The sequence below is a fragment of the Citrus sinensis genome, chromosome 1 (genome assembly GCF_022201045.2).
Source record: "Citrus sinensis cultivar Valencia sweet orange chromosome 1, DVS_A1.0, whole genome shotgun sequence".
Classification (NCBI taxonomy): Eukaryota; Viridiplantae; Streptophyta; class Magnoliopsida; order Sapindales; family Rutaceae; genus Citrus; species Citrus sinensis.
Genome location: NC_068556.1, coordinates 5,036,713 through 5,060,930, shown reverse-complemented (window position 1 = coordinate 5,060,930; position 24,218 = coordinate 5,036,713). Strand labels below are relative to the sequence as shown.

The following is a 24,218-nucleotide window of genomic DNA, read 5'->3' as shown; positions in this document are numbered from 1 at the left end:
TGAAGTAACCGACTTGATTGTCACGGAGTACCGTTATCCGCCACTTCACCGGGGTAACAAACTAAAGCACACAAATAGAAAAACAAATTAAAACACACAAAGAAAATTAAAATCGTCCTCTTATTGAATTTACCTCAAGCTCCAACTGGATGTCGTAAACACTTCTCTCAATGTCTCTGAGTTGGTGTTCTAAACCCTCAACATAGGCTACTAACTCTGGTGGTTGTAGAGCCCAAATGCGATGTGTTTTACAAAATTGAATCTGTCTTTTGAGATGAGTTTTGACACGTTGAAGTGGTTTAAGAATGTTCAGGAGGAACGGTCTAAGTATGAGACTCATGATTAAAAATGATAAGAGAAAACTTAATGGTAAAATAAACACACTTATGCAAAAACAATTTCAATTAGCAAAAGAATAATAATAAAAAGAAAGAAAGAAAAATCAAATCAACGAAAAGAAAAAAAATCAATTCAAATTTGGTGGGTCACTCAAATTTATTTCGGTGTCTTCTTCATGTGGTTGGTACTCTAGATATGGCTTTAATCTTTGACCATTAACTTTAAACGTGACATCATTCTTTGGGTCTTTAATTTCAATTGCCCCATGTGGAAAAACAGTATGAACAATAAATGGGCCAGACCAACGAGAGCGTAACTTACCTGGGAATAGGTGCAAGCGAGAATTGAATAAAAGCACTTTCTGACCTGGGGTGAAAGATTTTCTCATAATTTGCTTATCATGGAAGACTTTCATTCGTTGCTTGTAAATCTTGGCATTTTCGTACGCGTCATTGCGAATTTCTTCAAGTTCTGCCAGCTGTAATCTTCTTTCTGAGCTGGCTTGCTGCATGTCAAAATTGAATTTCTTGATGGCCCAATATGCACGATGCTCAAGTTCCACAGGTAGGTGGCAAGCTTTTCCATACACTAGCCTGTAGGGTGACATCCCAATCGGGGTCTTGAAAGCCGTTCTATATGCCCATAAGGCATCATCAAGTCTTAATGACCAATCTTTTCTGTCCGGCCTCACCGTTTTTTCTAATATGTGCTTTATTTCTCGATTGGAGATCTCAACTTGGCCACTGGTTTGCGGATGATACGGGGTCGCCACTTTGTGTGTGATTGAATACTTTGTCAAAAGTGCTTTGAATGCTTTGTTACAAAAGTGGGCACCACCATCACTGATTATTGCTCGAGGGAATCCAAAGCGTGAAACAATGTTGCTTTTCAAAATGCTATCACCACCTTGTGATCATTGGTCCTACATGGAATTGCTTCTACCCATTTTGATACGTAGTCAACAGCAACCAATATGTATTGATGGCCAAAAGAAGGGGGAAAGGGTCCCATGAAGTCGATACCCCATACGTCAAAAATCTCAACCACTAAAATTGGATTTAGTGGCATCATGTTCCTTCGTGTAATGCTTCCCATTCGTTGACACCTATCACATGAAGAACAGAAAGTGTAAGCGTCTCGAAATATAGATGGCCAATAGAAACCACATTGTAAAACTTTAGTCGCTGTCTTCTTAGCACTGAAATGGCCTCCACAAGCTTGTTCATGGCAGAATGAAAGGATATTCTGAATTTCACTTTCTGGGACACATCGTCTAACAATTTGATCCGCACAATACTTGAACAAATACGGGTCATCCCAAAAGAAATTCTTTATCTCTGCAAAGAATTTAGCCTTGTCTTGCTTGGTCCAATGCTCTGGAAGTTTACCTATAACAAGATAATTAACTATATCAGCATACCAAGGTAATACTTCCACACTCATTAATTGTTCATCTGGAAATGACTCATTTAATGGTAATTGTTCTATAATTGTGTCAAAATGGAGACGAGAGAGATGGTCCGCCACAACATTTTCTGTCCCTTTCTTATCTTTGAATTCCAAGTCAAATTCCTGCAAAAGTAACACCCAACGAATTAGTCTAGCTTTTGCATCTTTCTTTGTGAGAAGATATTTAAGAGCAGCATGATCCGTGAATATAATTATTTTACAACCAATAAGATATGATCGAAATTTTTCCAATGCAAACACTACTGCTAGCATTTCTTTTTCAGTAGTTGAATAGTTCAACTGTGCATCATTTAATGTCATACTAGCATAGTAAATAACATGGGGAATTCGATCAACTCTTTGTCCTAATACTGCTCCTACTGCATAATCAGATGCATCACACATGAGCTCAAATGGTAAGTTCCAGTTTGGGGCCTGAATGATGGGTGATGATGTCAACAACTGTTTTAATTTTTCAAACGCCATAAGACATGAATCATTAAAGATAAAAGGTACATCCTTAGCAAGTAAATTGCATAAGGGTCTAGAAACTTTGCTAAAATCTTTAATGAAACGTCTATAGAAACCAGCATGCCCAAGGAAAGATCTTACTTCTCTGACTGTTTTGGGTGGAGGAAGATTAGAAATGAGATCCACCTTGGCTTTGTCAACCTCAATACCTTTGCTCGAAATAATGTGACCGAGAACAATACCTTGTTTTACCATAAAATGGCATTTCTCCCAATTTAAGACCAAGTTCTTCTCGATACATCTCTGCAGAACTAGTGTTAGATGATGTAAACATTGATCAAACGAGTCACCAAAGACAGAAAAGTCATCCATAAAGACTTCAAGGAATCGTTCAACCATATCAGAAAAAATGCTCAACATGCATCGTTGAAATGTAGCAGGTGCATTACATAATCCAAATGGCATTCTCCTATATGCAAATGTGCCAAAAGGGCAAGTGAAAGTAGTTTTCTCCTGATCTTTTGGTGCTATGGGAATCTGATTATATCCTGAGTAGCCATCTAGAAAGCAATAAAATTCATGGCCTGCTAATCTATCAAGCATTTGATCAATAAATGGTAAAGGAAAATGGTCTTTACGTGTGACAGAATTCAACTTCCTATAATCAATACATACACGCCATCCTGTAGTTACTCTAGTGGGTATCAATTCATTATCAGCATTCGTAACTACTGTGATCCCTGACTTTTTGGGGACAACTTGCACAGGACTGACCCATGAACTATCAGAAATGGGGTAAATGATACCTGCATCTAATAGCTTAAGGACCTCAGTTCTAACAACTTCTTTCATGTTAGGATTTAACCGACGTTGCATCTCCCTAGTAGTTTTAGCATTTTCATCAAGGTGAATGTAATGCATGCAATCTACTGGGTTTATACCTTTAATATCTGCTATGGTCCATCCTAATGCTTCTTTGTGCTCTTTTAAAACATCCAACAACTTACCTTTTTGTTCGTCATTTAGGGATGATGAGATGATTACCGGCAGAGTACTTTCTTCTCCCAAAAACGCATATTCCAAAGTGTTGGGCAATGGTTTGAGCTCGAGTTTCGGTGGTGATTCTGATGATGGAATGAGTTGCTTCTCTGATGGTGCTAGTTGCTCAACTCTTGACTTCCATTTATTAGTGTCCATAGATGGTGCTGAGTCAAGCAGGGCGTTGACCTCATCAACTGATCTGTCAATATCAAAATCAAAACCAAAGTGAGTTAAACATGTTTGTAAGGGATCATCACTAAGGTTTGAAAGAAAAGTGTCATCAACTAATGCTTCAATTAAATCCACATCAACAATTCCATCATCTGCACTGTGAGGTTGTTTGGCAATGTTGAAGATGTTCAGCTCCATAGTCATGTTGCCGAAGGACAACTGCATATTTCCAGTTCTACATTGAATGTGAGCATCCGCAGTTGCCAAGAAAGGTCGGCCTAGAATAATGGGGATGTGCTTCCTTGAATCCTGTATTGGTTGAGTGTCAATTACAATGAAGTCAACAGGAAAATAAAATTTGTCTACCTGGATAAGCACGTCCTCCACAATACCACGAGGTATTTTTGTGGACCGATCTGCAAGTTGTAACACCACTGGAGTTGGGTGTAATTCTCCCAGTCCAAGTTTCACAAACACAGAGTAAGGCAATAAATTTACACTAGCTCCTAAATCCAACAAAGCATTCTCAATTGTGTGGTTCCCTATACTACATGAGATAGTGGGGGAGCCTGGGTCTTTGCATTTTAAAGGAATTTTATGTTGGAGTATAGAACTAACGTTTTCTGTTAAAAATGCCTTCTTTTGAACATGCATGTTTCTCTTTTTAGTACACAAATCTTTAAGAAACTTGGCATAAGATGGAACTTGTTTAATAGCATCAAGCAAAGGGATATTAACACTTACCTGTTTGAAGATTTCGAGAATCTCACCTGTGGATTTTCCCTTCTTGCCTTTCGCTAACCTCTGAGGAAATGGAGCTTTCGGAACGTATTCTCGTGGGTTGGCTTCTTCTCTCTCCTCCGGTGGTGAGTCCTCAACATTCACAGGTACAATTTGATTTTCTTTTGTCACCGGCATCTCCACTTTGTTGTCGACTTCTTTTCCTTTTCGCAAGGTCATTACTGCTTTGACTTCTCCATGCTGCTGTGGTGAACTGGTACTTGCTTCATGCACTCCTTTAGGGTTAGGCACTGGTTGACTTGGAAACTTGCCTTTCTCAACAGTCATTGCCAAGGTCTGAACTGAAGAAGCAAGTTGTCCCACCATCTTCTCAAGGCTTGAAACTGATTGGGCTTGTGAGTTGAAGCCCGCTCTCAACTCATTTCGTAGTCCATCAATGGTGCGGTTCTGTTGCTCAATCGTGGAGTGAGTAACATTCCTAAAATTCTGGAATGCATCCTCCCATGGTCTAGGTTGAGAGTGGTTCTGGTTCTGATTGAATGGTCTAAATGGGGGCTGAGAGGCTTGAGGATTTTGAGGAATTTGTTGCATTGGTGGAGCTGGAGTTGCTGGTCCATTCTGTTGGAATCCTTGAGACCATGAAAAATTGGGGTGGTCTCTCCATCCAGGATTATATGTGTTGGAGTATGGGTTGTAATTTGATGGCTTTCTCATTACACCTATGGCATTGGCTTGATCTGAGTATGAGTCATGGTCATGTGGCTCTGTTGATTTAGCAGTCGATAACGATGCTATTTGTCGAGCAAGACCTTCAACCATCTCCTTGACTTCTTTGATTCCCGAAGTTGACTCGCCAATTTGAACCTCATTTACTCCTTTAATTCTTCTAGTATTCCTGAGTGATCGACTCCGTTGTTGGGAATTATCCGCTTGTCGCTGGAAGAATTCCCAAATTTCTGATGCACTTTTTGACATTAGCTCTCCTCCACTTGTTGCCATTAGCCATTCTTGCACATTCGGTAGTAATCCCTCCAAAAAGTATTGGCATTGATGCCATTTCTCATACCCATGATGTGGACACTTCAAGAGTAGCCCATTGAATCGCTCCCATGTTTCGAAAAATTGCTCGTCCTCTCTCTGGGTAAACTCCGAGATTTCCCTGCGAATAGCGTTGGTTTTATGCACTGGGAAATATTTATTCAAAAATTTCGTTACCATTTGTTCCCATGATGAAATGCTATTAGCAGGTAAAGTATTTAACCATGAACGAGCTCTATCTTTTAAAGAAAATGGGAATAGTCTAAGTTTAACATCATCATCTGAAAAATTCTCATATTTGAATGTTTGACAAATGGCATGAAAATCATTCAAATGATTATATGGATCCTCATTTTCTAGGCCATAAAATGTAGGGAGACAATTTAACACACTAGGTTTTAATTCAAAACTCCTAGCAGCTACATTTGGGTATCTTATGCATGACGTGCTCAAATTAGCTAAGGGACTAAAATAGTCCTTAAATGGCCTCTCCTGTGGTGCTTGTAAATCCATTTTATTTTTAACGTGTTTGTGTGTGCGAAGTGTTTTTTCTAATTCAAGGTCTATAGGTTCAAGATTAGGTAATAATGACCTACGACCATGCATGCAAAATAAATAAAATAAAAATAAAGATGCAAACAAAACAAAAAATAAAGATGGGAACAAAACAAATAAAAATAAAGAAGAGTGAGAAATTACGATACTAACCTTATTGCGCTATTACAACCTTTCTATAAAAATACACAAAAATAAATACGTGAAAGAAATTAACTAAAAATTAAATTAATAAGATAAACAAAAAAAATTACAAAGAAAAATAAATGGAAAATTAAATTACAGAATTTTAAAGAAGAGAAAAAGAAAAGAAATACTAACCTTTAAATGTAGATTCACTTTTTTTTTCTTTTTTTTAATTTAAAAAAAATACAAGAAAAAAAAATAAAAGAAATTATTCAAAAAAAATTAATTCTATGAATTAAAATTACTTACCTCCCCGGCAACGGCGCCAAAAACTTGTTGTGCAAATTTTAATGTACTCGCAAGCGCACGAATCTATTGTAGTATAGATTTATGGTGACGAGTGTCGATCCCACGAGGAGGTGGATTTTAATTGTGTAGAATTAATTTTGTAAATGGGTGATTGGATTTATGGTGGAAATGATTTGGAATATGCTAAAACTTAAATTAAAATGGCGAGAATAAATTCTAAAATTGGTATTGAAATGGCGAGAATAAATTGACGAGAATTATATTGAAATGACGTACTTGGGTATCTGGATCCGTATCAACATGCATCATGGGCTAAATAATCCGTATTAATGCCAATTAAATCATGAGGGGGGAATCCACACCTCATGAACCACGCTCTAATCAATATGGTGCTAAGGGCTTATCGTGCCAAATAATAATAACCTTATACTAGAGAGCCGGTGTAACCAAGGCGGTATCTAGACAAGACTATTATTATTTGTCGACGAGAAGTCAAAACATCCACAAAAATTAGAGGGGAAGAGAAAATAAATTTACCAAATTAAGCCCATGACACATGTTGAGACTTCACCTTCAACCCAAGCTTGAAAGAAAATTAGCCACTCATAGTTGAACTAGGGGCAAAATGGGAATTTATTAAAATACGAAGAAAATACAAGATGGAGAGGGAATTACAGAAAATGGATCCCAAAAATGGATTCAGAGATATCAAATTAGGGGGGGGAGGCCCCCTTTTTATAGATACATGGAGTAAATCATGGCCATCGGATTAAAAACAGTTTGGACGCTCAGGATTGCGCCACGTCATCAGTCAACAGTCCACGGTTTGACCACGCGGATGAACAGTAACACGGTTTGACCCGACTTTGAACAGTAACGCGGTTTGACCCGGATGAACAGTAACGCGGTTTGGTTGAAAATAATCCTGTGTGATGCATGCACCGTACGCGAGATTTTTCGTCCACTGATATGCTGCCACGTCACCATCAACAGTACATAAGAATTTTAGTCCAACAGGATCGTGACACCTCATCAGTCAATGCCACATCATCGGTCAATGCCACGTCATCATCCGTCTATGTGAACAGTGTCGTGAACAGTAACGTATACAGTACCGTACACGTGAATAGTACCGTACATGTGAATAGTGTCATTTTTCCTTTTATGCTCCTCCTAAGGTTTTCGACCGTCCTGAGTTCAAAAGTGATGTCCGTTTTGCCGTCTGATCTCTCCTTTATTGTGAAATGACTATAATGCCCCTAAAATACATAAAATACTTAATTAAAATAAAACACATGTAATTAAATCACAAGAAGGTTAAATATATAAAAGTAAGGGTTGTTAGTAAGACTTAAAATGTAAAATGACGGTTTTCTCCTTTATAAATATGCATTTTCTAACACTCAACAACCACTTTCATTGCAAAAATCTTAATTACAAGCTTGAGAAACAGAAATAGACATGGTATCTATCTAATGGTTCTATGGCTGCGTAAAAACTTAAGGACCCATTACATAAGACTGAACAACGATGAACCAAGAGTGATAAATGAATAGTCATGAGTGGGAAACGTACTCTGCACTAGCAGTATAGCAGGCAGTGGAACACCTGAGTGGTCTCTGTATTCTCTGTTATTGCCATACCAAAGCCCTGTTGTACTTCCTAAACCAGCTGGGACAACAACATCTTCATTCTTTAACCCGTTGGCATGTGACTTCCATGTGTTCAATATTAAAGTTCCCATCACATTCCATGGTTCTCATTGGCAAATGGCAAATAGCAGGCAGCAACCTCAATTCTTCAATCAAATTATGCTACTCAAATAAACCAGAAAAATCTTTAGCAAAGTAATCAATCATGGGTTAGAGATGAGAGAGGCACAACTTTGTCTTTTGATAAAGCTTTCTTATCCTCTAATCTCAGCTGCTTCCAGCCCCAAACAAAATATCTTCCATCGCCAAAACAAAACATATTACCGTGTATTAAAGAGGGGTACCTTTTTTTTCCAAAATATAATTTCAAAAAAGGCCAATGATTTGGATTTTAAAAAAAAAATGATAGGAACGATTCTATTATATCCAACTATTTAATCCTGTTCTCACCTGCAAAAAAAAAAAAAAATCTTCTAATTGATATTTTGTAAAATTGCTACATGCTTTCTTGTAACTATTTTTTTTCCCATCAAGCTCTTGAGTATGCATTGTCTGAATAAAGTTTATTGGCCTAAAAAGATATAAGATTCTCATCAACTTTACCTACATCTGAATTCAGACAATCCGTATCCTCCTGTCATTGTCCTCCCTATACCAGTCAATTTTCTTTTCCTCTCTCTCGGTAGACAATAACTACAACCAGAATTTGCTAAAATTTCATTAATATTAAACTGAAATCATTTCAATCATATGGAGAGAAGGGAAAAAAAAATAAAAGAAGGAGAAGGGCATAGATTATAAGAACGATGTTTCTTCAAAAAATGGTATCTGCACCTTTTGCATTCACCACCTCATTGCTCTAATTTACCAATACCTATCGCTTGACCTTTTATGTATCGAAAAACATATAATTATTAAGCTTCACAATCATGAAGGTCAATTCCCAAGTTTGATTCATCTAATCAATTTGTTACTCTCAAGAAACCAAAGAACATCAGCGTTACAACCAACTGAAAAGGGAGAAAGAAAATAGTTTCTGAAAATAAGTAGAAAATTTAACCAAGCATCAGGATTATGGGTTAAATATGGAAAATTGAACTAAAATAAACAGATAATAAGAAGAATAACAACATGAGGAAGAGGCATTACGCAATGATGTGATTGAGTTCTTGCGGGCTGGTGAAACTGCCAACGCAAGAGTCAGTCACGTTTCTTGTCTTGTGAGCCGTACCAACTTAGTTTTATTTCGCAGGAGTTCGGTGGTGGAGGATTGAATTTTGACGACGATTAAGTTGGAAGCAATGGGTAATTTGATGCTGAAAACGACGCCGTTACGCCAATCAAGACCGGCTGTAGAAGGGAGTATCTCGCGTTGCTTGTTTTTTGTGACCGGTTTCAACCACTTAAACCACTTTACTTTTATCACTTATATATCCACTTGGCAAGTGTTTATTGACCAACCGGTCATTTCACTGATTGTATGTTACAATAAACGTAACTTAGAGGGATCCATTTCAATTTTAAAGAATCTGAAATCTCAATTTAAAAAAAAGGGGGAGGAGGGGGCCGGTGGTGGGGCCCACGCTAAGGATGACTTTGTCAGAGTAACGCATCATCTACCCAACTTCCACGCAATTATCTAATGGATCCCCCTAAGTTGCGTTTTGTGTAAGATACAACCCGTGATTTAACTTGTCAACCAATAAAAATATGTCACGTGTACGTAACACTAACGAAATTGTAACCGACTGAAACGGTTGGAGACAGATCGCCAAAAGAGTCAACCAAAAAAGTACTTTCCATAGCCGGTTGGAAAACGAAAAATGATGTCGTTTCGCAATTAAATTCTAAATAATAAATTAAGAAGACGCCTCTCTCGCTCCCCCCATCTCTCTCTCGTGTTGATGCAAGTCTCGACCAAATGCAAATTTTGAAAAGAGAGGCAGGCGTAGGCTCGTAAAATCTCGCTGCTAAGCTCACTAGCCTTCCCCCCCAACAGTGCCGGCACTCCTTCACCATCGTCGATTACCAGCCCTCTGGTCCCGTTTGCGGCATGCTTGTTTTGTCTCCTGTAATCAACTTACTGATGAACAGCACCCTCTCAACTTCAGCCAAATATTCCATTTGATGCCAACACCTTAAGGAAGCTTTTATGTGTTGAATAACATATTCAGGTTGAACTATGCATGGACAAAAGATTGATTGAAAAGGGGTGCAATTCCTGAAGGAGTGAATCATGTTTTCTTATCTTTGTTGAATTTTAAACATTAATTGAAAACTGGGTTTTCCTGTGGTTGGTTATGTTTAATGTTCCCTTGAGCGGTTGTACCTTTCCTGAACTTTAAATAGAAATATTTTACTGTGATTGGTTAAGTGAAATATCTCCCTGAAGAAGCGGGTATTGGAGATCGGGGGACTTTGTAGTGGATCTTAGTGAAAGAAATGAATTAAAAATATTTGCAATTGTCTGAAAAAAAAAATTAAGAAGAAGACCCAAAACATTAAGCAAGAGGAGTTTCATCTCCTCCAAGACCATCCTCCTCAAACTCAGCCACCGAATTTTCTACAAGCCAAGGGTCTTCTAATGCGGATGAACTTGCAAATTTAGGTGGCAGAACTTGTTTACAGATTTAATCACAAGAACGAATTATGTAACTACGTGGCAGTGAATCAGTGTCTCGTTGAGTTTCAACAAATCGATGTTGCTTGGGATGTCGCCACCTCTACCTCATCTCCGATGACCGGTCCTTCCTCGTTGATTTCAAAGTTAAGTTCTTCGCTGGTTAGATTCTACTACTTGAATTCGTAAGCGAAAAGCAAGGACAGGTAGCCCATCATTTGAAACAACCAGTTCAGCCGGTGTGTCACTTATTACTACTTTCCGATAAATTTAATATCGTCCGTTAGATTAGATTTAGACACATTAAATGCTCAAGATTTACCGAGCCTTATGTTACGCAAAACGTAACTTAGAGGTTGCCTTATCTAATAAGCCTCTGTCACATCCGAGTCATCACTTGGATTATGAAGGAAAAAACAAAAAAAAACACAAGACCCAACGTTTTAAAAGCCAACACGCAACCGGAATTGCCGGTAAAAAGACCTATGAAAAAGCGCAATTATCACCTCCACGTGTCCAATCTTATCCGCTTCTCCCCTTTTCTCTCCTTCCCCCTCCCTTTCCCCTTTAAATAGTCACCGAAATTAACTGTAAAAAACTTCAAAACCAAGCCGTCTCTCTTCAAAACACTAAAACTTCTTACTCTTCTTTCTATAACACTAAAGATGGCCGCCAATATTCTCACCTTTCGGCCCGCCGGAGTCCAAGTTTATGCAACGTGGTCAGGTCACCGGAATCCCGACGGCAAACGCCGGAAGAATGCTTCGTCCAACTGGTGGAGCCCGCTCTTTGGCTGGTCCTCTGAGGCCGATTACATTGACTCCGAGAGTAAACCGGAGAACAGATCGGAGTCGGATCTCGAGGCGAAATCTTCAAGATCCTCCCGGTTCTCGCCGGGTTGCTTCACGGAGGAGAAGGCGAAGCAGCTTCGTTTGATGACCAAGGATACTGCGTCGTTTCACGACGCCATGTATCACTCCGCCATCGCCTCTCGCCTCGCCTCCGATTTTAAGATCCGATCCGATCGTGAACTCGAAACTCATGAGAAATAGAAGCTTGAAAAGTCTCGCTCTCTCTTCTTCTTTTTTTTTTCTTTGGTTTAATTAGGAATAAAAATGATAATATTTGTGTCCGGTTTTTTAGGGCTGAAAATGTTATATGAATGTGATGTTAGATCAGATTCAGATGTGTGAAGAAGATGATTAAGAAATGTAATTATGTCGAATAGATTATACTTAAATCCTGTAATTATGGTTTAATTATATTCTTATTTTCCATCTGTTTTCTTGTTGTATTTATTTATTCCCAAAGAAGAGGATAGAGTTTATCACTTGCTCTGCTGATGTTATGTTTGGTTTAATGAGATATGACCTAATATTTTTAATTCAATTAGTGGAAGATGAATTGACAGGCAACGAATCAAAACCGTTGGATTAAGACTTAATCGTTCAATCTGGATTAGGCTAATCGACGGTTGAGATGTAGTAATGATTAAACAAGAATCTTCAACTCGGCGATGGCATATTCTGATTCGACAGGGATCCTCGTAAAAACATTCCTAGTAGTCATCAAGGATCCAATTAGGAAGATGCTGTTATTAGGAAGGATATTTATTGTATGAACTTTAATCATTTGAGAAATGCAAATTTTTTTTTTTTAATTTTTACATTAAAAAAAAAACTTAAATTAAGTAGCCTTAAAATAAAAACGTTAGAAAATGGTTAAACACGTGTAAACAAATTTCTGCTTCCACGTTCCATATCTGTTCAAGGCATTGTAATGTAAGGCTGATATGTAGAAAACGGAGAAAAATCATCTGTTTTCCACGACCTCCAGAGCACTTGATTACTAGCTGGTCTATTTTGCTTTCCATATCGCGAAATTATTGTCTACTCTCAGATGGTAAATTTTCTTTGCTGAATGTTGAAAAATACAGAAGCAGAATATTCCAAAGAAGGGTGCGAACGAAAGCTGGAAACTATTGGCAAACATGTGGAAATTGCTGAGAAAAAAGAAACTAGCAGCAGTGGTCCTGGACGATGTAAGATTCAATCAATCAACTCAATTTGCTTCACATCCATCTTTTGTGTCCTTTTGTTCCATTTGCTCATTTCTTTGTTTTCGTTCGGGTATTAAAATTCCGTTCCCATCCCTTCCCTAGGAAACACGATAACTCTAGATTAAACCAGCAAACCATCTGCCATACTCCTAGGATTGTTTCTATCCATATCTTGTTAGCAGCGTTTTTATCAATAAAACAAGAAGATGCGTCATTCTAGGACCATAAAAAATCTTCTAACTGCAAACTTGATAAAAGATGCATCTATATCACGAAGATAAGATACCTTCCCGAGCCAAGCTCTTCCGGTTCATAGACACCTCTATTCCGGCCAGCCTTTTTCTGGACTTGATAGATGACTTGCCCATTTTTTAACAGAACCAAGTTGACAGCCCCCATCAATACCCATACGGCATCCACAGAATCTACAACCTTGCCCAGAACAAAACATTTATTCAAAAGAAAAGGCAGCTTTCTAACTCGTAATTTATTTTTTTTGGAAGTTAAATTGAAACAATCAGACCTTAAATTTTTGGCCCTGGAAAAAATAAGGTATAGGTCTACATGATAAAGTTATCATTCCAAAATCAAAGGAATGAGAAGAATACAGTAAAAGATTTCTCTTAAGCCATTTAAGCTATTCAAGGTATCGCCAGAAATGCAAGCTGCATAATCTCCGCAAAACAAAAAGGTTGAAAGAGTAGATGTAAGCAATCACACCTCAGCTAAACAAGCTGCACTCATTTGCTCTCGATATCATATAGATCCGATCTAAATATCTTTTAAGGAAAACCAACATGAAACTGGGAAGTAAAGAGACAAAATAAATTTGCTAGCAACAATAAGATAAGTTTTAAGATCTAAAATGCTGCATTAAGTTGATGAGAAATTCCACCAGTATCAAGTGTATTATGATTTTCATAGTGCAATTACATGATCCAATCTACAACACCCACAACAATGCATATGACAATAACTTCTGTTTTCTTTTTCTTCCTCCCAATAAATAAGAAGGGCACAAAGCAAGATGGTGCAAACTGGGTTAGGGGCAAGCATACTGTAAACCACAAAAAAGATTTAAATAAATGATAAGCTAAATTATATGCGGTGGGAGTAATATAACCATAAAATCCAAAACAGAACCAGAACGGTAATTATTAGAAGATGGAGAACAAACTCCACAAAATCCCAGTTAATAGCTCCATGACAGAGTCTTCCACTCTTTTACAGGCTTCTGAGAATGGGGGAGGCAAAGTACATAAATTCAGTTCCATGTGTACTTAAATCATAACATACAGAAGTGAAGGACAGCTTTAGAAACTTGAGTCAAGACAAAGTAGAAAGAGTACAAACTAAAATATCAGTTTAAAACAAAAAATCAACCAGACCAGTCTTGCTGTGTTCCCCTACGGTCTGCCAGAAGACCTATTAACTAAAGACATGAAAGATGTTAATAGCATTCAAATCTTTTTTGACATTACTCCACCTAGTGCTCATGGGAATGATCTTCTCAACTAGCCAAGGAAAAGAAAAACTACTCAATGTTGCAAACATACACTTCAATAAAGATACTAGCGTTGTGTCAATTCAACCACTAACCCCCTTGTCCTACAAAAGAAGACTGTAATGAAACCATGTAGACATGTAACTCATTTAACGACACTTGCTGCAGGCCGACGTATTCTTAAATAATGATAATGAAAAAGGGCAATTTCTCCCGGCTACCAATATAAATTTTCATATGGGTCAATAGAGTTTAATATCAACGCACATGGGAATAGTTTTAATTATAACAAATCAGTTAAAAAACACAGAAGGTTCATATCAAACAAGAGGAACAAGAATCACTGATGTTAATATAGAATAGAGCACATCAACAAAACATGCAATGGTGCAATATAATTACCAATTAACAAATAATCAACCATGTAAAAGAACCAACAATTGAACTGCCCAGCAAAGCAATCGATAGAATAGAATAAAGGATACACCAAATAAAATCCATGAGCAAATGCTCCAGCCAACACAGCAGTAAACAATCGGTCCCTTACAACCGGATTCTTCCTCAATCCGATTCGAACTGATTTTTTTATAAATTAAAAAAAAAGAAGAAAAACCCACAAACAAAATTATATTATTAGCCAAACCCACATAACCAAAACAAAAATGGTTTAATTTAAATAAAAATGAACCTTACTTAGAGGAAGAACAGGGGCGTATATAAGGGGAACCAAGAACTTGTACGGGGGTCCATTGTTTTGTTTCCTCATAACAGCCTCCCTTCAAAAAATATATACAAGTTCAGCTGATTTTTGCATGATATTATAAATAAATAAAGGGAAAAAACAGCATATATATGCAATAAAGTTTCGCGAGACTCACTGCTGAGAGGAATTGGAAGACGAAGCCATAGCGTGCTTTCAAGATTAGATACTATTACAAGATCTATGAGAATTTTGGTGAAAGCGTGATTTGACTTTTACAATCTGCGCTGCCACCTATTTCACCCTTCAAGGGCGGCGCTAGCACCGCTTATTATACAATATATTTCAATGCACGTACAACTTGGGCCAAAATAAAATTTGTTAGAGTTGCTAACTATTTTCTGTTGTTGCTTAAAAAAGAAAAAAAAAAATCTGTTGTTCGAGTTTTTAATTTTTACTTTTTTTAAAAAATTACAACTATGTGTTTTCAAAATTTCTCCCCACGAACATTTGGGGGAGAAATTTCTCCGTATTCCATATTTTTAGAAACGTAATTTAGATGAGTTGCCAAAGGTTATAGTTGGACTATAAGGTTATTATTATTTTTTTTTTTTTACATGTTTGTTTTGTGCACATTTGGTGTAAATAGCATTATCTCATTAAAAAAAAACATAATTTTATGCTGCGTTAATCGAAATAGGTTGAAATGGAAAGGAAATATAATGAGAATGTGAAATGAAAATAAGAATAAATTGTTTATTTGAGATGCAAGAATTGAAATCGAAATAAACTGAAATTTCATTGATGTGTTTACTTTATTTTGAAATAAGAATTAGAATAAGCTGATTTATTTTAAATTACTAAAATACCCTTAGTTAATTATAATAATAACTAATAACAACTATTATTATTATTATTATTAACAGTCATTTTTATAACAATAATAATCCCAAATATTATTATTATTATTTCAAGAGTACATGCATTTTTCTTTTTTATGAATTATGGGCTTTTATATTTTGTAATAAGTTAAAGGACAAAATTGGACTTATTAAGTTCATTGGGGTAATTTCGTCTCTTCATTGTAAAGTGTTCTGATTCCCAACTCTCCCCACAGGAATGAGAACCCCATGTTTCATTCCCAAATTTTTGTGGGATCCATTATTCCTATTCCGATTCCTGGTGTTATTTTAAAAAGTAAACAAAGTAATGAAACTCATTTCGATTCATTGATTCCCTACGGATCCACTATTTTTCGTTTTCAAATATCAGCCCATTGTTTATGTGTTTTCACACCGAGAATTATTTGAACGATTAATTACTATTGTTATAAAATAAGTTCGGTTAACACTAATTGTAGTTTTTTCGATAGTTGTGGGTTTTTTAATTTTTTTTTTCTCCCGTAACCCCCGAAACTTTTTCGTAGTGGCTTCGTTCCATGCCTCATTTTATAGGGAACCTCAAAGTGATTCTATTTCATTATATTCCATCTCGACAGGTGGATCTTGCAGTCAGGCTCCCTTCATCCTTTGCACTCGAGGGCCAATCTCCTTGGATGAAACTCATTTCGATTTATTGATTCCCATTCGTAGAAGTAAACATAATATTAGTGTGACATGAGGATGAAGAAGGAATGAGCTGCTAAAACGGTGTATCACTTGCTATTGAGGAATTCTAAAATTTGATATGATAGTTATAATTTATGTATAATATTTTAATTAATTTTGATATTATAATTAAAGAATCCTAATAACGTAGCTAATCTATCTATATATATATAAAGTTAGGACTTGAGGAGGTGATGTGACATCACCATTTTACTTATTTGTATATTCTCTATTATCTCATAAATAGAGATTTTTTTTTAGATTTGACTTTTCATCTTCTTATAATTAATTTGATTGTATTTAACACATTTAATAAATAGTAACTTTATTAATAGATATCATTCATCATCTTTTTATATTTTCTATTATCTAAAATATCTAAAATATTGGTGGATATTCTTTGTACTTTTTTTCTCTTTCTATTTAAATTCAACAATATGTAATCATTAATAATAATTAATTATAAGTCTTTTGAAACATTTATTTATTTTATTATGCTAGCAATTAAACTTTAGTGGATTAAAATACATGAATTAATTAACATAGGAAGAGAGGTTCTTTCATTTTTCCTCAACAATGCCACTAAGGCCTAATTTTAATGCCATAATCCCATATTTAATTATGCAACCTTTTGTTGAGTGTCTTTTGGCTTCTTCAAAATTTATTATACTATCAATTAAACTTTAGTGCCTTAAAATACATCACCTAATCTATATATATATAAAGTTGGGACTACAAGAGGTGATGTGGCATTACCATTTCTCATCATTTCATATTCTCTATTATCTAATAAATTGGTTGAAATTAAAAAATAATTACATTACAAAATATTAAAATAGAAAATAATTATTAGATTATAAATGATTACGTGTCTTTTCCTCTTTCTATTTAAATTCAACAATATGTAACCATTAATAATAATTAATTATAAGTCTTGAAACATTCATTTATTTTATTATGCCAACAATTAAATTTTAGTGGATTAAAATACATCAATTAATTAATATATGAAGGAAGGTTCCTTCATCTTCCCTCAACAATGCCATTAAAGCCTAATTTTAATGTCATGATCTCATATTTAATTATTCAATCTTTTAACAATGCCATTAGAGCCCAATTTTAATGTCATAATCCCATATTTAATTATTCAATCTTTTGTTTAGTGCCTTTTGGCTTCTTCAAACTCCATAAACATTAAATATTTAAGATTTGTGGCATCATTATTTCTCATCTTTTTTTATTCTCTATTATCTAATATATTGGTTGAGATTAAAAAATAATTACATTACAAAATATTAAAAATCTATATCTATCTAACTATATCTATATCTATCTATCCATATATATATATATATAAAGTTGGGACTAGAGGAGGTGATGTGGCATCACTATTTCTCATCTTCTTGTATTCTCTATTATCTAATAAATTGGTTGATATTAAAAAAATAATTACATTACAAAATATTAAAAATAAAAAATAATTATTAGATTATAAAAGATTACATGTCTCTTCATCTTTCTATTTAAATTCAATAATATTTAACCATTAATAATAATTAATTATAAATCTTGAAACATTTATTTATTTTATTATGCTAACAATTAAATTTTAGTGGCTTAAATATATCAATTAATTAATATAGGAAGGAATGTTCCTTCTTGTATTCTCTATTATCTAATAAATTGGTTGATATTAAAAAAATAATTACATTACAAAATATTAAAAATAAAAAATAATTATTAGATTATAAAAGATTACGTGTCTCTTCCTCTTTCTATTTAAATTCAATAATATTTAACCATTAATAATAATTAATTATAAATCTTGAAACATTTATTTATTTTATTATGCCAACAATTAAACTTTAGTGGCTTAAATATATCAATTAATTAATATAGGAAGGAATGTTCCTTCTGCCTTTGCACTCGTGGACCAATCTCCTCGGATGAAACTCATTTCGATTTATTGATTCCCATTCGTAGAAGTAAACATAATATTAGTGTGACATGAGGATGAAGAAGGAATGAGCTGCTAGAACGGTGTATCACTTGCTATTGAGGAATTCTAAAATTTGATATGATAGTTATAATTTATGTCTAATATTTTAATTACTTTTGATATTATAATTAAAGAATCCTAATAACGTAGCTAATAGAGTAATATAAAAGAATCTTTCGAGAAAATGAATAATGTAAAAATTGGGAAAAAAAATGGTAGTAGAAGGAAGATTACGCGCACTTCGCTCTTCATAAAATCCAGACAAAAGAGCCGTTATATAATGCCAAAAAAAAGTGAAAATTAATGAGGCATTTAAGGTTAGTTTAGTAAAGTTATACATTTGGCATTTAGTTATAAAATTCAAAATTTAAAACTGTGGGGGATTTTTGTCGCTGAGAAAACTGATTTGACACGTAATCGGTGGGTTCAATACTTCAATTTCTCGAGTGAGTTGTTGTTTACTATATTTATAAGAGCCAAAAATCCGTCTTACACGTGGAAATTTCTCATTTAAAAAAAAAATTAAAAAAAAGGTTGCGTTATTTGAGAGAGCTTGAATAGAAAGCTGAGCCTGAAAGCGAGGTGCGTGAATCTGAGGCGAAAAAAGATCAGACGGTCAGAAGAGGGTGTGGAAAAAAGAAGAAAGAGAAAAAGTAATCAAATCTAATGGCTGAGAGAGTTGCGTCGGCATAAAGCCACGCTGAAACCTCAAATTGAAAAAGCCCATATAAGCCCGAGCTCATCACCGTCTACTCCGTCTCTCTCTCTCTCTCTCTCTCTCTCTCTCTCTCTCTCTCTCTCGCTCACTTCTGTGTTCAGACCGCGAACTTCGTATTCTTTCGCACACAGTACTCAACTCATGGTAATTTCTCTCATTATTTTCTTCGTTTCATATTTCGTAGATCCTTAGTGTTTTTTTTTTTTAATTTTTTAAGTTTAGATTAATGAATCGCTGCTTCGTTCCTTTTGTTTTTTTAGGCTCTGCCAAGTCAGCAAACTGTTGATTACCCGAGCTTCAAACTCGTCATAGTCGGCGACGGTGGCACTGGTAATCTTCCTCCCTTTACTGTTTGTTCTTTTTTTAAATTGAACTAGGTTTTATGATACTGACTGCTAGGGTTTTTTTTTTTTTTTTTTTAATTTTCTGCGTTGGCTCTTAACTGTGATTAACTGGAAATGGAAAATAAATTATCTAATTGAAAAGACTCTATTGTTTGGAAAAAAAAATAATTTAATGTTGTTGTTGTTGTTATTTGGTTAATTAGTTTGAGAGAATGTGGCTATGCTATGCATTGAATAGTTACTAAAAATTCTTCTTTTTGAAATGAGACTGTGTGTTAATGGTATTTGATATTTTACTACTGTGTTGGTGTTTGTGGTTTCAGGGAAGACTACCTTTGTGAAGAGGCATCTGACTGGGGAGTTTGAGAAGAAGTATGAACGTGAGTGTTTGGGGGAAGGGCAAGTGCAAAGACTGTTTGATTATATGTATATTTTTTTCTTTCTGTAGTCATTATATGGTTTTTTTCTCTTTTATTCTGCAGCAACTATTGGTGTGGAGGTTCATCCGTTGGATTTCTTTACAAATTGTGGCAAAATCCGTTTCTACTGCTGGGACACTGCTGGCCAGGAAAAGTTTGGTGGTCTTAGAGATGGTTATTAGTAAGTAATTTTTTTAATCTCAACCTTGGTACTTTTATTTGATTTTATGTTTAGATAGAATTATCTATGCTTCGATTTGAAGTTAGTTGTTTAAAGTGTGGGTGTGACCCCTTTAAGGTAATGTAAGGTAATATAATAAGTACTTATAACTGATGGCAAAGTGAGTGTAAAACCTTTGCTCTTGGAACTAACTTCATTTTAATCTAACCAAGGATAAAGATGAAATTTAAGGGAAATAAGATTGGATCGAGTAGACATAATCAATGCCTCTTTCTTGTTTTAATGTTTTAATAATTCTAATATGCAGCATCCATGGGCAATGTGCCATCATTATGTTTGATGTTACTGCCCGATTGACATACAAGAATGTTCCCACTTGGCACCGTGATCTTTGCCGGTATGTGAAATCAACAATTTGAACTTTTTCTTGGATCTATTTGGCTTAATTGGATTTACCCTGTTGTCGAAGCCTGTGATTAATTGAAAGTTTTCATTGCAATGATAGGGTGTGTGAAAATATACCGATTGTTCTCTGTGGGAACAAGGTTGATGTGAAGAATAGGCAAGTCAAGGCAAAGCAGGTTACCTTCCACAGGAAGAAGAATCTACAGTACTATGAGATTTCTGCCAAGAGCAACTACAATTTTGAGAAACCTTTCTTGTACCTTGCCAGGAAGCTTGCTGGGTAAAATAAACCCAAATTCCTAGCTTATTGTCTGTACACTATTGTTTTTAGTAATACATGATATTGATGATGATGCTTTGACGGGTCCAGGGACCCAAATTTGCACTTCGTGGAATCTCCTGCTCTCGCTCCTCCAGAAGTACAGATTGACTTAGCTGCACAGCAACAGTAAGAGAATTTACTTGTTTATCTTTTGTGTGCAATATTTTTGCTTAAGAAATTTATGGATTCTAGTCTTTTAGAGTACATCTTGTGGCTGATATTATCGCTTGGCTACGTGAAACCATTTTAGTCTTGTCAACACTATCCCAGAAGAAAATGTTTTTTTATTCAAATGCTCTTCATCCACCAACTTGGTTCTTGTCAGTTTGCTTGGTAATTAGTTAATAGCTATTGGTATTTCCTTGTCTTACTGTGATACTTTGTTCTCCTCAGACATGAAGCCGAGCTTGCCGCAGCAGCTAGCCAGCCTCTTCCTGATGACGATGATGATGCATTTGAGTAGAGAGGAACTGCTTGGACGGGTGTAGGCGCAACCTCTCATACTGCTGCTTGACTTAAAAATGCTGTTATTTTGGAAATTTTCAACACATGGCGGAGATTTGGTTATCAGCGTAGGGGTGACCATCGAGAACAATGGATTATAGTAGTTAGGTTGTACCTTTAGATACTTGTTGGAGACTCTTTTTATGCTTGTTTTTTTTTGGGAGTTTTCTTATTACTGGAATGATGTTTCAGTGACGTGGATTATGCCATTCCAATACTTTTATGCATAAGTTTTGTATGTTCCAACCAGTGGCGCATCAGTTGAATCATGAGTCCTGAGTTGTAGCGTTATGCCAAATATATTTGTTTCAAATTGACTTGAGTGGCAGTGAGCCAGTGATGGCTGGTTCTAATCAACGGCCCATTGTTGCCAATGGCAATTGAGTAATATGATGGAGTTTGATTAGGGAAACATAGGAATAAAAAATCAAAATCTCGTTAGCGGTTTAGCTTCGTTCTTAAGGATGCGGGATTGAGGTTGAGCAATTGTTGTTTTTAAGTTATAGTATTAAAGTATTTGTTAAATAATAATTGTTGTAGTTTGAAAGTTATGTTGAGGTTATTTTTAATTTATTTCATTTAAAATTTATTGAGTAATGATATAACCATAAATTCTTATACAAATTTATTTTTATAAATTAATGTGATATTAATTTATTGGTTGAATTAAATATTAGGTATACATGATTTGTTTATATTATTTTATATTTTTATTCAATTAATGAATTAATACCACATCAGTTTGTACAAAAGTTTGTGATTGTATTATCACTCAAATCTATTATATCTTTAAAAGTAATAATATAGTCATAAATTTTTGTATAAATTTATTTTGTCAAACTGATATGACGTTAATTCATTAGTTTAATTAAATATCTCTTGTCCCACATGATTTATTTATATTATTTTATATTTTCATTCAATCAATGAATTAATGCCACATCAATTTATATAAAATAAGTTTGTACAAGAGTTTGTGAATGTATTATCACTCTATCTTTAATAATCTTGTAAAAATTATTATTTAAAATTTATATTTATTATAATTTATTAATTTTTATAATTTTTTTTCATAATAATTATATCTTAAAAGTTAAGGCACTTTCATTTCAAACAAACCGAACCTAACATGATGATGCGACTCGGTGTAAGAAGCGCAAGTGCATTGCTGGGTTTTTTAACTCACAAATTAGCTGCAGCTTGTCATTTTTCTTACACGGTAGGCTGTCATTTCTTCTGCTGCAGCTGAGTGATAGGCTAACAAACCCCGGTAGGAGTCTTTTTTATTTTTTATTTAAAAAAAAAAAAGATAACGAGAAAGATGTACAGTAGCAGTAATCAATCAAAATAATACAAGAAATGTCAGCTGCTCCATCAAAATTCAAAGCTACAGCTGACTTGGTGCAGGTGGGCCAAGAAAGGAGTTTTGGGCCACCGGTCCACAAGTGTTTTAAGCGAAGTGGGCTGGGGGCTGCTCAATGGTTGGGGCCATTATAAAAGAGGGCTACAGGGGTCCTTAAATCTCCGGCATATAAAAAAAAATAAGTGCTAACCTAAGCGGAGAAGTGAGGTGGTTTCGGTCCGGTATTGTGATGGTATATTATGCTGGTGACTTGTGAGTTCTTGCCTCGGCAACAAGTACAGCAGCAACAAAGGCAAACAATGCAACATCTGAAGAGTCTGAACTTAATCAGAAGTCACGAGAAATGGACAATTCAATAGCCCTCTCTGGTGGTGTCTGGCCAACGTTCTGACAGTTACCTAACTTCTAATCATACTCAATGCTTACTGCTCAGTACACACTCTTTTAACACTCTACAGCCACCTAAAAACGTTTAACATATTATAACAATCATACCTGCAGTACCTGCATTGCTTGGGCCTGCCACCAAAGCAGAAGGAAGGACGCATATCTTTGTATCTCTGGGCTAAATCTTTTTCATGTTTTGGTGTTTCACTCGTTGGCTTTCTGTCCTTATCTTAAATGTGGAAAAGCAGACTTAACTGTATTCCCATGTACTCTGGTGTATATGCAAAACCCAAAAAATTTGGCTTCTCATGTGAAATCCACATGGCATAAATGACTAGTGGCAGGTACTGGTACATTAACATTACAATAACCATACACACCCACTTGCCCATGTCTGAGGAACCCAAGGCGCACCCCGGTCGCCCGCTCATGGCTACGACTCAGCGCCCCTCAATGAGCCACTCGACTTGTCTTTGTCAGTGTCGGTTCGAACCATGCCCGAATAGCCCTATATTATGGGTACCACGCATCCACATCATTCCAACCAAGAAGTGGGGTCATTTGCCAGCATGTTTATTACAAGGTGGGGTGCCCTCTACATGTAAAAGACAATGTCCTAACTTTCAGGGGCTCATTACCCTAGCCGAAAGGACCCATTTTAATTTGGTTCATATTTTGACCTTCTTTATAGATTAGAGCAGCAGCGAAAAAGGGTGGGCATTTCACTGTCGGTGGGTGGTCGGATCCAGTTGCTTTCTGCTTGGGCTGCTACTACTAATAACCCCATCCCAATTCCAAGCGATCCACTCTAAGCTCTTTTCACAGGTCATTTTCTATTGCTATTATCCTGAATGGGGGCTCTATCGGCCATCATCTTGCTGCCTTGATTCTTTTTGGTGAATTGGCTATTCTTTCCTTTTCTTTTATCATAACTCTGCATTCCCCCCTCTCCTTTTCTTTATGTTATATATTTTTGCTTTATTTTACCTTATAATTCGTAATGTATCTCACGTTTGTGTAAGAAATCACGGATACATTTCATCATGCATAACGTCAAAACAAAATGCCACAGCTGGATTGATCAAAATCAGATGGGTCACACAATTCCATCATGGTAATAAGAAATTTCAACCAAAAACACATGAGAAGTTGGTATGAAAACATATATAAGTGGAGAAATTAAGTCTAAAGAGG

The 24,218-nt window shown here is 35.6% G+C and overlaps 3 protein-coding genes and 1 non-coding gene across 14 annotated transcripts; 3 read left to right on the top strand and 1 right to left on the bottom strand.

Annotated features, from left to right (window-relative positions):
- The first annotated feature begins 5,275 nt into the window (after positions 1 to 5,275).
- On the top strand, positions 5,276 to 5,379 carry LOC127898762 (small nucleolar RNA R71). The gene has a single exon (XR_008050600.1). It is a non-coding gene; the product is annotated as a small nucleolar RNA R71 (small nucleolar RNA).
- A 5,718-nt stretch (positions 5,380 to 11,097) lies between these two features.
- LOC102611870 (hypothetical protein) lies at positions 11,098 to 11,791 on the top strand. The gene has a single exon (XM_006475718.4). The coding sequence runs from the start codon at positions 11,178 to 11,180 to the stop codon at positions 11,562 to 11,564; it is 387 nt and encodes a 128-aa protein (XP_006475781.1). The 5' UTR covers positions 11,098 to 11,177; the 3' UTR covers positions 11,565 to 11,791.
- Positions 11,792 to 12,230: 439 nt separating this feature from the next.
- LOC107176731 (uncharacterized) lies at positions 12,231 to 15,301 on the bottom strand. 11 transcript variants are annotated; one of them, XM_025097678.2, is made up of 4 exons: positions 14,954 to 15,301; positions 14,769 to 14,851; positions 12,858 to 12,996; positions 12,231 to 12,669 (listed from the first exon to the last, which is right to left on the bottom strand). In XM_025097678.2, exons 1-4 carry the CDS (start codon positions 14,980 to 14,982, stop codon positions 12,645 to 12,647), a joined length of 276 nt encoding a protein of 91 aa, XP_024953446.1. In that variant the 5' UTR covers positions 14,983 to 15,301; the 3' UTR covers positions 12,231 to 12,644. The 11 variants fall into 11 exon arrangements, 5 of the variants coding, with proteins under 5 accessions (XP_024953446.1, XP_024953447.1, XP_015385071.1 ...); XM_015529585.3 differs by lacking the exons at positions 12,231 to 12,669; positions 12,858 to 12,996 and adding exons at positions 13,044 to 13,342; positions 14,561 to 14,651 and having other exon boundaries at positions 14,954 to 15,201; XR_008054172.1 differs by lacking the exons at positions 12,231 to 12,669; positions 12,858 to 12,996 and adding exons at positions 13,691 to 13,882; positions 14,561 to 14,651 and having other exon boundaries at positions 14,954 to 15,247.
- Positions 15,302 to 19,076: 3,775 nt separating this feature from the next.
- On the top strand, positions 19,077 to 21,591 carry LOC102612964 (GTP-binding nuclear protein Ran1B). The gene is made up of 8 exons (XM_006475719.4): positions 19,077 to 19,243; positions 19,360 to 19,429; positions 19,767 to 19,823; positions 19,926 to 20,043; positions 20,351 to 20,440; positions 20,549 to 20,728; positions 20,819 to 20,896; positions 21,164 to 21,591. Exons 1-8 carry the CDS (start codon positions 19,241 to 19,243, stop codon positions 21,231 to 21,233), a joined length of 666 nt encoding a protein of 221 aa, XP_006475782.1. The 5' UTR covers positions 19,077 to 19,240; the 3' UTR covers positions 21,234 to 21,591.
- The last annotated feature ends 2,627 nt before the right edge of the window (positions 21,592 to 24,218 follow it).

Excerpts from the sequence above, each read along its gene's own strand:
- LOC102611870 (XM_006475718.4), top strand. The coding sequence starts at position 11,178 with ATGGCCGCCAATATTCTCACCTTTCGGCCCGCCGGAGTCCAAGTTTAT.
- LOC107176731 (XM_025097678.2), bottom strand. The coding sequence starts at position 14,982 with ATGGCTTCGTCTTCCAATTCCTCTCAGCA. Across the intron at positions 12,997-14,768 it reads CGCCCCTGTTCTTCCTCTAA|ATTCTGTGGATGCCGTATGG; the intron begins GTAAGGTTCATT and ends GCAAGGTTGTAG. Across the intron at positions 12,670-12,857 it reads GAAGAGCTTGGCTCGGGAAG|GGAAGGGATGGGAACGGAAT; the intron begins GTATCTTATCTT and ends CGTGTTTCCTAG.
- LOC102612964 (XM_006475719.4), top strand. Across the intron at positions 19,824-19,925 it reads GTTTGAGAAGAAGTATGAAC|CAACTATTGGTGTGGAGGTT; the intron begins GTGAGTGTTTGG and ends TTTATTCTGCAG. Across the intron at positions 20,729-20,818 it reads CTTGCCAGGAAGCTTGCTGG|GGACCCAAATTTGCACTTCG; the intron begins GTAAAATAAACC and ends TGACGGGTCCAG.